The sequence below is a fragment of the Durio zibethinus genome, chromosome 14 (assembly GCF_047325235.1).
Source record: "Durio zibethinus cultivar Kanyao isolate XHJ-2024 chromosome 14, ASM4732523v1, whole genome shotgun sequence".
Classification (NCBI taxonomy): domain Eukaryota; kingdom Viridiplantae; phylum Streptophyta; class Magnoliopsida; order Malvales; family Malvaceae; genus Durio; species Durio zibethinus.
In genome coordinates this window covers 8,799,188-8,812,976 of record NC_143175.1, presented here as the reverse complement: position 1 = coordinate 8,812,976, position 13,789 = coordinate 8,799,188, and the positions used below count along the sequence as shown (strand labels likewise).

The window sequence follows — 13,789 nt, the reverse complement described above, 5'->3', positions numbered from 1 at the left end:
TGGCCTGAACCTTTTCTAGATTTGCCTTTATACCTCTCTTGTTGATCATATAACAATGGAGTTTTCGTAACATAATGCCAAAAGCTCATTTGCTTGGGTTTAGTCTCATATTATATTTTCTCAAGGCATTAAAGGGGCTTTTCTAGATCTTTTTAGTGTTTGGTCAAGCTTTTGCTCTTCACTATCATGTCTTTCACATATACTTCCATGTTTCGATCAATTTGATCCTTGAAAAGCTTATAAACTAACCTCTGATAGGTCGCTTCTACATTATTTAGGCAAAAAAACATGACCTTATAATAATACAAACCTTTTTTTAGTAATAAAGGTTATTTTTTTCTTATCCTTATTTAGTATTTTGATTTAATTATAGCTTGAATAAGCATCCATGAAACTAAGTAGGCTGTGCTTGGTGTTTTCATCAATCAGCTGATCTATGTTAGGGAAAGAAAAGTTGTCTTTTGGGCAAGCTCTATTGAGGTTAGTAAAATCGATGAATATTTTTCATTTTTTATTGTACTTTTTTATTATGATCGTTTTGGCTATCTAATTGAGGTAACATACTTCTCTAATGAAAACTACTTATAGCACTTTACCAACCTCTTCCACGATAGCCTTTTGCTTATACAAGGCAAAGGTCTTTTTATTTTGTTGAACTAGCTTAATGTTTAGGTTGGTGTGCAACCTATGGACCATCTCTTCGAGATCAATCCCTTCTATATCTAATGATGTCCTTGCAAACAAGTCAGCTTTAGTTCTTTATAGCTAAATTAATTATCCCTTATGGTCAAGCTTGACCCAAATTTGCATATATTTTTTAGGATTATTCACCCAGAATGATACAGAGACAAGGTCCTCTATCGGTTTTGGTCTGTTATCATTGACTTCAAGTCTCTAGTCAATTATTCCTTTCTATTTAGTTAGGTCGAGACTATATTTTGCAAGAAGGATGGATCCTAACGTAACAATTAATTTTTTATTGGTAGTAAAATGGCATGTAATGGAAAAGTATATCTAAATTAAAATGTACATTTGTATTTCAAATTTTCTCATGGTTGGATTAATAGCTCAATCCTGTTGACAAGTGTGTATGCTAGTTTGAGAGCTTGACTTCTGTAAATCTATTCAAAAATTGAAAAAGTTTATGGCTTGTACAAGTATATAGCTTAAGAGCTTAGTGCAGTTTAAAAACGCGCTTCTTTTTCATCGATTTCTTGCCACTTCTTACCAAGGTTGCTTTACTTTGCTTCTTTCACTTCCTTAATCTTTACATCATCACCTTTGTCTTTGTTGGCTTTTCTTCTTTGGTTGAATTGTCAATTTACTTCTCAGTCATACCCTTCATCATCATAACATAACATTGCCGCACTATGGACTAGTTTCCTCTAACCTTTTCAATCTTGTTCGATGTTGAAAACTTAATCTTTAAATGAGGAGTTAAGCCTATTAGTCGTATAACAGACAACCTAGGTCAACCTAGAATCATGTTGAAGGCTAAGGGCAAATTCACCATTATAAATTCAATAACCAAGGTGATGCTCTTCAACTCAATGCCCAATATGATTGGCAACTTGATTGTCCTCTTCACTAGCACCTGTTAATTCTCAAAACCGTTCAAAGTGGTAGTAAATGGCTTCAACATTTCTTCATTTATATCCATTTTTAACATAGTGACATAGTACAATACGTTAGTTGAACTTTCACTATCAAATAGGATTTTTTTTACCACGTGGTTGTATACTACAGTAGTAACTATTATTACATCATCATGAGAGAACTAGATCTTAATCTCCTGTGGTCATTAGAACGTTGAAGTGAAAATTTCATGTATACCAATTTGTATATTCAAATTTTGTATGTTAAGGTAACTTAATGCATGGTGACAATTTTTTAATTATGATTTGCAAGTTTAAATTTTGGATGTTGGTATGACTTGATGCATTGTTTTTAGAAATTGAAATTTTTTATTATTTTATTTTAAGAATTGAAGAACACTTTATTTCATTATATTTTGTTAGAATATTTTATTATTTAATTTAATTCTTCAACTTTTTTAATCTTTATATTTTAATTTACAAGGTAATGTTTTTATTTTCAAATAGATTTAATATTTTTATATGTTTGAAACACTAAGAAAAATATGATGAAAAATATGATGTAAAGTTAATTTTGTTAATAATGTTATTAATGTTTTGCACAAAACATCAAATTCAATCATATGTTAAAATTATAATATAATTTTTCAATATTTGAATTATTTTTGTATTAGAATTAAAATTTAAATATGGAGTAACTACAATAATATATTGTAAATGCTTATTTTTATAATAAAATCATATGTTATATTAACAATATTATTTTAAATTTTTATTGATAATTATTTAAATATAACAAGGATTTTTGTTAAAAATGATTTGATATTGATATTTAAAGTGTTTCAAATTAAAATTTTCTCAAAAAAAAAAAAAAAGGGAGTGCTTTAAATTAATTTTATTTCATAATCTAATTTAAGGATTCAACATTAATGTTATTGATAACACATTTTTAAAAATTTAAAATTTTTGGTTAAAATTTTTTTTATTATTTATTTATTTTCAAATAAAATCATACAATTATAGTTTAGGTTTATTTGAATTATAAATTCGGATTTTTTAGATTTCAGTTTGATTTGATATTCATATTTAAAGTGTTTCAAATTAAGTTTATTTCATAATTTAATTTTAAAACTCAACATTAATTTTATTGATAATACATTATTGTATAACACTTATAAAACATTTTTAAAAATTTAAAAACTTTAATTAAAAAGTTTAATATTTATTTATATATAAAAAAATCATATAATTACAGATTGAATTTTTATTATAAATTTGATTTTTTTCAGATTTCAAATCAAAGTAATCTCGAATTCAATTCAAATCTCTATGTATTGGAGCATTGATTTTGTACTTTTTCAAATTTGGATCGCCTTGAGTTCAATTTTTTTTTTCTTTTTTAATCCAGTTTCTATCAAGTTCGGGAGAGAATACAGACATTTAGCGGCATTTCCAAATTTTTTTAGTTCAGTTTTTATCGGGTTAGGTCACAGATCAGATTTGCCAACTCTATGGACGCGCAGTAGCCCCATTTAAATGAAGCCTAGTTTCCAATGATCCAATTTTGTTTTACAATTAATGCGGAACAACATGCATATAACAATTATTTTACTTTCAGTATTCAGTGAACCAATAAGAACACCACTGGACTTGCAATGAAAGGAGCAAATTGGCCCCATTCTCATTGTTAAAACCAATTTGTATAATTTACAAACAAAAGCTCACTCTCTCTCTCTCTATCCCTAAATAATGTATGGACAATTGAAGACATCGTTTCAGTCCAGATAAAAGAGAGTAACAATTTTCCGGAGACTCTTGGCTTCTTGGCATGTTTCCATGAGCAACTTGCTATCATGGAAGGCAAAGCAAATAACTTGCTGTACATGTGAAATGATGTCCCTATTACACAGCCTGCAAATTTGACCATAGACACCATGTCAGATAAAGAATCCAGTAGCAAGAAACTATTGCATAGTGACAAACTAGGGATAATGATGAGTTTCTGCTTGTCACCCAAGCTTATCAAAGCTAACAAGCTCAGCTTAAGTGAAGGAACATTAGGAACATTGGTTGCACGCAACTTCTAAGTTTCACAAGTGAAATCCAAGATATAGAATCTCCAACTATAAACCCTACTGCTAAGTTTCACAAATATAAAAAACAAGGGCAGTGTAATACAGAATAGTTTGTTCTATAAAAGAACTGCCTTATCATTCAACCATGTAAATAAGCAGCTCAAGAATTCACTGCCAATAAGTTAATAGAATGTCCAGAATCAGCTTCCCCCATTAGATCTTATCACTGGTTCATTATATTTACCTTGAAACCTAAAACTTAAGATGATTCTACTCTACAGGTGCACTGAAAAGATAACTGGATGAACAAAGTTATAAAAAACCTGCTGGCTTCTATCAGAGGTAGATGATCATTATAAGGCTTCTCTATCACAGTCTTCACCTGAAAAATTGAGAATAGAACATTAAATTCACCCCAAACAACACTATGTAATTTCAATTTCGCCTACAGAATTAATTTGAGATCTTTAGTAAAAACATGTTTAAAACATCTAATTTACAGTGCTTAATGATCTAACAACACAGAAGGCATCGAAACTCTTCACTAATACCACTGGCTCCCTGTGCTTGGACCATGGTGGCAACAATCTTCTATACAGCAATAAAATCCAAGCATAAAAACTTAGGTCATGTTTGGTGCAGAAGATGATGGATAGGATAAGATGATAATCATCCTATATTATGTTTGATTTGTATCTAAAGAAAGGGGTAGGATTACGAGGACAATTAATCATCTTCTTGGTATAGGATATTTCAATCCTCTCAAAGTAGAGAGGATAATTTTTAATCTATGAGATTGAACTGACAAATCCTATTATACCCTTAAAAATTATATCAATAATTTAAATTGTATAAACTTTGAGGAAGAATAATTTTGACCAATAAATAAATTATCCTATACTAATCCTTGCACACATCAAACACAAGATAGGATGACATTATTTAATCTAATCCTATTCATAATATCATCTTATCCTATCCTATCATAATCTTGTGTACCAAACACATCCTTATAACTTGTGTTGCATTTATGCCCCAACACCTAAGCCAAGGATCTCTTTGATCAAGTTTTATAGCAAAATTACAACAATGAGAATATGAAACAAAAATTGTCAAAAAAAATCACATTCTTACATATGTAATGCAGAAAAGAAAAATAAAATATTGAATTTGCCTTACTAGTGATAAAGTAATCCACTCAAAATGTGTCTTCTAGAACATTAAGGACTAAAAATGAAATTTTCAATAAAAATTTCAAATGCCTATGAGCCTTAAGAACTAAATTTTCTCCTCATTACTAAATGAAATAATAATCTATTACTTAGTGCCTGATACAAAAGCCATATCATCATTAAGTTACTGCAAGCCTAGTACTAGTGAAAAAAGATTAGAACAGATACTTGAGAGATCATCTGTGGCCACAAGCCACATTCCACATTGATAGTGCAACAGGCAAATCCTTGGTATATGATAGTTTCCAAAGGACACCAAAAGCAACTCAAGTTAGAACTTCCAATAGACAGGCCTGTGGTGTTGCATCAGTAATGCTTCAACATAAGAAATGAACATGATATAGCTTGAGCAAACTGAGTTTAAAACAGCACAGCCTTTCAGGTTTCAAGACCTAATTATGAATTTTCACTAGAATCTCATTCGATGGATATTAAAAGCAACATGTTTACTCATTAAACAAACGAATCTAACAAATGTAAGGAAATTAGCAACATCAGACAAAGCCATAATAATTACCAATGGCACGGGCAACAAGTTTTCTAAGGATGAGTTAAATGCTATTATGACATACTTACCTTTTCTAATAATTCCTGACTCTCAGGTGGTTGTTTCTTCAAGCTCTGGGGCAATATTACTGTAAGCAACTCTGGTTTCTCTGCTCTTAAAGCACCTCTGATAACAGCTGCATTAGTTCCTGATGCACCTGATGTATAAATATGGTTTTTCTGCAAGCAATGTTAGCAGCAAGGTCAGGAACAAAACAATATTAGGTGCAAACACATAATTTTTCTTGGAGAACAAGGATAGTGAGACTCCAAGCATTTCAGCAAGCAATAAGTATCCATGGTGCCACATATAGAAAATGATAAATGAAAACTTGAAGTCATGGCATCTTACAGTTATAACTAATGCATAGCTAAGAATCTCAATAAGCTCTTGGTGCATGAATCCCATATTCCGTGTCCCAAAAAACCCAATGGATCTAGGCCCTTGTTGCTGAATTGCTAATAATTCCTGCATAAATATATGACCATAAATAGAAGTTAGCAATCAAAACAAATTCGAAAGTACTAAAATCAGCAAATGGTTGCTAGCTGCAACAAAGACATTGGCTAAGACATGAATTGCATACCATTTATGATTAAAGGTTAAAATCAAATAGCCAAAGGTCCTCTGATCATCTAGTTATAATTAAACCAGATACATTTAAGTTAAAGAAAATAGATGTGTTCTGAAACTTTCATTTCACAAGCAACCTAATTTTCTTGCAGAGCTGTATATCATGAAACAAGGTTCTCACAAAGAGACAAAGGTAAAGACATTTGCAAAATCCATTATAACCAACAAATTACAGGCATGGTAGTGGCATCCATAGGACGGGCTCAGTTCTTTACTGCCATCCCCATAAATCAAAACAGACACAACTTTCAACTTAAGTGATACTGTCCCATAGACAACTTACATACCTGCAAATAATCCACATCAGGAACAGGTTTCAACTCTGAAACAGTAACTGCCCCAGATCCTTCAGCAATAGATTGGGCTTGTGTTGGAATCTGTGTCCCTGTATCTTCATCAGAACTGAATAAGCACATGTTACTCTCCTCGTCATATCTATAGCCATCAATCTCTTGATCCCCTCTTCTATGTCCAAAAAGCCACTATACCAGTACATAAAAACATTCCCTGACAGTAAATCATTAGTGAAAACCAACTGCCCACAAAGAGTGGTAATCAGCCAAGAGCTCCTCAGATTAATTTTCAGACATGTTGAAAGTCAAGTATCCTTCAATCAATATAATTGCATATGAAAGAGGTATCTAGATATGCAAAACATTCAATTTAGACATAAATTCAACAACTTGGATGGAAAATTGTTCTTGTTAACTTAATATGAAATTTTGTGAAAAGAAATAATGTGATGCAGATTAGATTGGTGTTGCCAGGTAATACTACAATACTTACTGGATACAAGAAGAATGAGTAATGAGACACAAACTTTCAAAGTTAGAGAACCAATCGAATGAATTGGACAAACAATTCAACTTTCTTGCCCAAGCAACTTATTAATTCAATTTTAAAAAGCAAGCAGCCCCGTGGAGCATTTGCACTAAAAATTAGGGTATCATTTTAATGTTCAATAAAACTTATCACAGGACCTTAATTAAATACAATATGCAAGATCTGATGCCTTGAAATTTTGCTTTTTCAAGAAAAGGAAAAGAATCCTCATAATATAGACCTAGGATTTTACATGCTCTTTTCTATTAATTCGGAGAAAATGCAAATTCAACAGCAATAAACAGGCAAGCAAGGAGCACCAACAAAAAGATTTTTCTTGCTGTTAATCAACCACAGAATTGCTAACAAAAATCATTTTTTCTTATTTTTCACAAAAAAAAAAAAAAAAAGCACTTCCCTGTTTTCTATTTTAATATTTATCTTGCTTGTCACTTAGGCACACCGCATTACAAACATAATTATGTCATTACCTTCCAATAGCAACTAAAATATTTGGAGTAAAATGGAACCTATGTCACAGTCCTTGATAAAGATGTCATAAGCCCATAGAATCATAGAAGATCATGCCTAACATCTCCCTCTCTTTAACTTAGTATCTAACTTATTAGGGGTGCAATTTCTCCTGTTCCCAATGGTAAACTGCCATCCCCACCTTGTTCAGTTCAAGGATGGTTCTCAAGGGAATTTGGTGGGGCTGCAGATTATCATTTATCACCAGGAATGCAAAGGATTCCATCCCCGATATTTCCAAAAAAAAAAGTATTTTTTTATTAACATATTTTACATATTATAATTTTAACATGTCCCAAACCTACCCAATTCCATTGATACGATTTACCATCTTACTATCTAGGTAGTGATAAACGATATATAGATGCATATGCAAAGGTGCCTACCAGTCATTGAACACCATTATCACCCTTACCGTTTCCTATCCAATGATATGACTACAGGGATCTAAGTAAAATCACATTCATTGACAATCAACTTACCTAGGCGATAATCTAGTTGGAGTTACAGCTACTAATAACCTAAGTGTTCATAACTTGTTTTTCGACAACATATTGCTAGACAATTACTGCTACAATAGGCTCATATGCAGATACTTGTCTCCCCATTTTCAAAATATTTTTCAATGGAACCTTACGAATATAATTGATCCAAATGACATGTTTTGCTTCTTTTCTCTAAGCATCAGTCGTTACATATTTGACTCCATATATTCATAATTCAGCTAGTTTTAGTCCATTATAAGGCAACAGTCAATACTATAAACACTACAAAAATGAAGAAGTAAACGTATAAAAAAATTAAAAACTTTTACCCCTTACTATTTAAAGAAATAAATGATTAACATTCTCCTTATACAATTAAAAAAAAAAACAATAAACTTTCATCCCCTTATTAAAAGAAAAAAAAAACTATAGGCTTAACTCAGAGCAAGGCTACAGAATTATGATTAAACAAATAACACAAGCTTCAATATCTAATAATTTTAAGAAAGACACAAGCAGAAACTGAAAGCCCCACCTTCAGAAACAAGTTAATTTTCCAATTAAAAAAAAAAAAAAACAGAAAGAAGAGATTGAGATGATAAAAACTTTATTGAGAATACCTTGTGCTTGGAGAAAGAATGTGGGTTTCTTCTGGCAGGACATGGGAGACGAGAATGAGAGAAGAAAGTGAAATTAGGGTTGGGAGAAGAGAGAAAAGAAGAGCAATAACAATAAGAAGAAGAGGGAGTTCTGGTGGGAGTGGCTAAAGGCAAAGGCAGCCTCATTGGTAATGCTATTATGTTCATTTGCTTATTATTATGTTTACCAACCGATTTTTTATTTTCTTTGTTTCTGGGCGGCTTTTCTTTCCCTCGTCCCTCCGCCTACCCGTAGCTGCAGCAGTGTTGTACAATCCTTGAGATTTTTCCTTTTTATCGCTTTTTTTCCATAAAAAGGTTTGTGAAAGAGAAAAAAGGGGTTGGCTTTTTTAAAAAAGAAGGATTTTTCTTTGGGAAAATTTCGTTTAGCGTCGAGGAATGTAAACAAATTAATGGTCAACGGTTTTATTGATTATAAGTACTATTTGTGCCATATGGGCAACTTATATATATTTTAAATGTAATACAAAAATTTTTTTGGAGACAAAAAAAAAAGCTAATACTGGCTCCTCGATTCAATCTAGGAAAAAAAATCAAAGCTCTTGATTTTGTGTATGAAAAAAAATAAATTTAGATAAAAATGATTTTATGGAATAATTAACAATTAACTAACACATATATTGTCAATGCAATTTAAGCTTAGTGGCAAAGAAGAATCCTTAAAATTTTAAAATTTTAAATTCAAATTTCATCGTATATGAGTTTAATTAATTAATTAAAATATAATTTTTTAATTAATTATTTAATGATGTAATTTAATTATGATGTAATAATTAATTATTTAATCAATTATATAGATGTAATCCTTGATTATTAGTGAAACTTTAAAAAATAACACATATATTAATTTTAAAAAAACAAAATTTAATTATGATGTAATAGTTAATTATTTAGTTTATTATATGAATCTATACTTAATTATAAGTTTTAAAAAATAAATAACACATATACTAACTTCAAAAAAAATGAATAATATATTAATCAATTATTTAATTATTTAATTTGATTATGATGCAATAATTAATTATTCAATTTATTACATAAATATAATACTTAATTATAAATATAACTTAATCAATAAATATTAGCTTAAAAAAATAATACGTGAATCTCTTGTTGATTTTTCCTTTTCTCTTCCAGTTTTAATCATACATTTCATTGAAACTAATTTATCTCCCAAAATCTAGAATGAGTGTAAGATCAACCTCTATCCACCGTTGATCTTATTCTTTTCTCTTTCACTTTCGGATTACACATTTAGTTGAACCCAATTTGCTTCAAAAAAACTAGATTGAGGATGGAGCTATTATTTCGCAATGCAAGCATCCTAAACTTATGATGATTTTTTTTTTTTTAGTTCTAAAATTATGATGATTAAAATATGTACAAAATTATTTAATATATCTTATATGTAATATGCTAAATCACATATGCATTCAATTAAAATACTATATACATTTGTTAGGAATATTTTATGGTCAAAATGATATAATAGTCTTTTGCAACAAGAGAACGATTCACTATCGATCCGAAAACATTTTGGTCATTAGGTCCGAACTAACATGATAGGCCAACATTATTTCTTGGAGTCCATATCAGTTTTGCTAGTTTTGTATCTCACATGACAACATGTAAACATGCAGACTTGTCATTTTCCTATTAGACATTCTCTTGCCATGTGAAGTCAAATTAGCCCCGTCACCCCCAAACCTAAATTTAAAAGCTCGAATTATTAAGGTCCAGGCACCTTCTGTCTCAAGTATAAGTATCCCAAATCTAGATATGAACAACAAATTCTTTACACTCTCTCCAGATTTCTTTTTTTCTTTTTTTTTTTAGTATTAACTTAAGCGATGGAGTAAAAATGCTGGAGATGCCTCCAATCTTTATGCATGATCAATCTCCGATCTCTAGTCTTATTTGGTTCCAGGTCTTTATCCTTCAAGTTGAACTAGGCAACAACATTTTGGCATGCCAGGTAAGGGGACATCACTCAACAAAGTTCATAATGCCTCTAAGGAAAAAACCACCAAAGAGGGAGATCATCCCATTGTGGCTAGAGTAGATACTCAACTTAGCCAACCCAAGCCAGATTGACCTAAACAAGTTGCACCTACATTAGAATAATTTGAAGCTTTAACCCAACAATTACAATCCCTCAAAAAAATTATCCAAAACATAACACCTTCACAAACTTCTAAAAAACCAATAGTCATATGAAGATGGTGAATTGGCTTTAGACGATGAAGATACCTTAAAAAGTTACTACTCAATAACTCCAAAACCTAAACCACGAAAGCATCTAAACAAGCCCCCTCAGAACACCTAGCTAATAGAAACTTGGAAGCTCGAATAGAAACAATGGAAAATGAGCTGAGGAATTAGACTTTTGTATTTGATGACCAACTCAAATTCCTAGATACCTCACCATTCATCGAGAACATGAACTGAGCTATTTCCCTTAAAGGTTTTAAAATGCCAGCCATTGAAACTTATGATGGTATTACTGATCCTTTTGATCTCCTTAAACTTTTTAAGATAAACATATTGATACACAATGTCATTGAATGAAGGTTTTGCTACCATGCTCAAAGAGGTAATTCAGTCTTAGTATTTCAACCTTGAGCACGGATCGATATCTTTCTTTTAACAACTAAACCATTCATTCTTGATACATTTTATAAGCAATCACCAAACATAAAAAATGACCTTAAACCTAAAGTCAGTCAAACAAGAACATAAAAAATCTTTAAAAGCATATGTGATGTGTTTTAACATTAAGACTCTTCAAGTCAAAGACTTAGAATAGGTCACAACTGTGGTTCTACTCATCAATAAGCTTGATGAAAAAGAATATCACTTCAAACTTTCTCTGGAACCCCTCAATACTTTGCTCGACTTGTTAATTGCTCTTAAAAGCAAGAAAATACATCAATGCTAAAACTACAATAAGGAATAGCTGAGGTGAGGGCTTTCTTCCACCTTGATAAGAAAAGAGGCAAAAAGATTAAGAATCTCCTAAGACGAAAAAAATTTAATAAAGGGTACCTTAAGGTAAGAAGCCCAAAAAAAAGATATAATAACTACATTACATTGAATACCTTTTAAGAAAAGATTTTGAAGTAAATAAAAAATGAGTCTCAACTTAGATGGCCTAAGCCACTAAGGCAAAATAACAAAAGAGACCTGACCAATAGATATGCATTTCACAAGAATCACAGCCTTAATGTCAAATACTTTATTGACTTAATGGATGAAATTAAAAATCTAATAAAAAAAAGTTAGCTCAATACGTTTGTGGATAACATGAAACTAGGCAGCACCAAAAGAATTTTAAAAAAGAAAAAGAAAGAGAATAACTAAAAATAACTAAAAGAATACGAGATCATACAATGATCAAGGTTATATTAATCATAGGTCCAGCCCGAAAGATGAGCAGGGAGATGATGCAGGCAACTAACTTATAATAGGAATAATCAATGAGATTACTAGCTGGACCTTAATATCAACTAAGAAATTTTTTTACTTGGGAACAATAATGCTTATTGGATCCACGATCAAGAAGCAAAAATGTTGGAAGGACGAGTCAATCTTATTTATTTTGAAAAACTTGAAAAGGATTTGGTTTCCTTATGATGATGCCATAGTTATAAAGCCATGATATATAGTCACGTGGTAAAAATAATACTTTTTCTAATGGGAGCTAGACTAATGTCTTGTACTACTTGACAATGAAAAAACTAAGGATTATTGAGGAAAGTTAAGGCCTCTTACCACCATTTAAATCGGTTTAAAAAATGAACAAGTCCATGTGAAAAAGACTATTAAATTATTGATCACTTTGAGAATCAAGCCCAAAACAATCACTTTAAATATTGAATTTATGGTGTTGATGTCCTTTCAATTTACAACATGATAATAGGTTGACCAAGCCAATCTGTCATCAAAATTGTAAAGTCAACACCTTATCTCAAAATCAAATTTCTTACTCCTTATGGAATATGAGAGATCATAAGGGGACTAGTCCATGACCAAGCAATACTATGTGACTATTATGAAAAAAAAATTTGGGACTCTATAACTCTAAGCTCAGCTGCCACCGAAGAGATACATGACAAGGTAGATCTTGAGGTCAAAATACTACAAGTAAGAAGTCAATTTGATGGTAATAAGACAATAGCCAACTAGAAAGGGAAAAAAAATGCAAACAAAGCTTTTTTTAAAGCAAAGGACCTGGATAATCTTAAAGCTTAAAGACTTTTAAGTAAAAATTTTGGAATAAGGTTAAGCTACTAAGCCAACATCGAACTGAAAATTACATTGTGAATATGATATGTTAATTAAAAAAAAATTCTAATTAGGCATAGTCCATACTTAACATCTCAATGCATTTGCTTATTTTTTCATTATTCGCATGCTGCTCATCCAAAGCTAATAGGTAAATTAATAAAGTAAGCAAATATATGTTGAGAAATGTTATTTTTGAAAAATCCTATCCCGACTTGAGCTAGTTGAAGATCATATACTTGTTCATTTTTTTTCAAAGATAACAAAAAAAAATGTATGCATGTCAGCTCTAAGCTCGATTAAAAATATAAATTGGCTTAATTGCTTAGACGCAATGCTGATCTCTTTGCATGGGCCACCTCAAACATGTCAGGCATATACCTTTTAGTAATGGTGCATAGATTGAACACTTATTCAAATATGAAACTAGTTCAAAAAAAAAAGAGGCATTTTACCTCAAAGAGACAAAAAGTAATAAAAGAAAAAGTTGAGAAATTGCTAAAAGCTAGATTTATCAAAAAAATTTACAACCCTAAATGGATAGCTAATGTAGTCATGGTGAAGAAACATAACAGCAAATGAAAGATGTGTGTAAATTTTATTGATCTAAGTAAGGCTTGTCTTAAAGATAACTTTCGTTTGCTATGCATAGATTGGTTGATAGATGATAAGGTCGAACATGACCTGCTGAGCTTCATGAATGCTTACTTAAACTATAATCAGATCAAAATGTTAAAAAAAGATGAGAAAAAAATAGCATTTGTGATTGAAAAATGCTTGTATTACTACAGAATAATGTCATTTGGCTTAAAAAATATAAGGGTTACCTATAAAAAACTAATTAATAAATTATTAAATAACCAAATTAACATTAACATGAAGGTATATGTAGTCAAAAGTAAGAACTTGGATAAACATCTAAA

The 13,789-nt window shown here is 30.7% G+C and overlaps 1 protein-coding gene across 1 annotated transcript; it reads right to left on the bottom strand.

Moving 5' to 3' along the window:
* Positions 1-3,171: 3,171 nt before the first annotated feature.
* Positions 3,172-8,867, bottom strand: LOC111295512 (uncharacterized). The gene is made up of 6 exons (XM_022889028.2): positions 8,541-8,867; positions 6,370-6,564; positions 5,801-5,917; positions 5,479-5,628; positions 3,994-4,052; positions 3,172-3,506 (listed from the first exon to the last, which is right to left on the bottom strand). Exons 1-6 carry the CDS (start codon positions 8,724-8,726, stop codon positions 3,371-3,373), a joined length of 843 nt encoding a protein of 280 aa, XP_022744763.2. The 5' UTR covers positions 8,727-8,867; the 3' UTR covers positions 3,172-3,370.
* Positions 8,868-13,789: the final 4,922 nt, after the last annotated feature.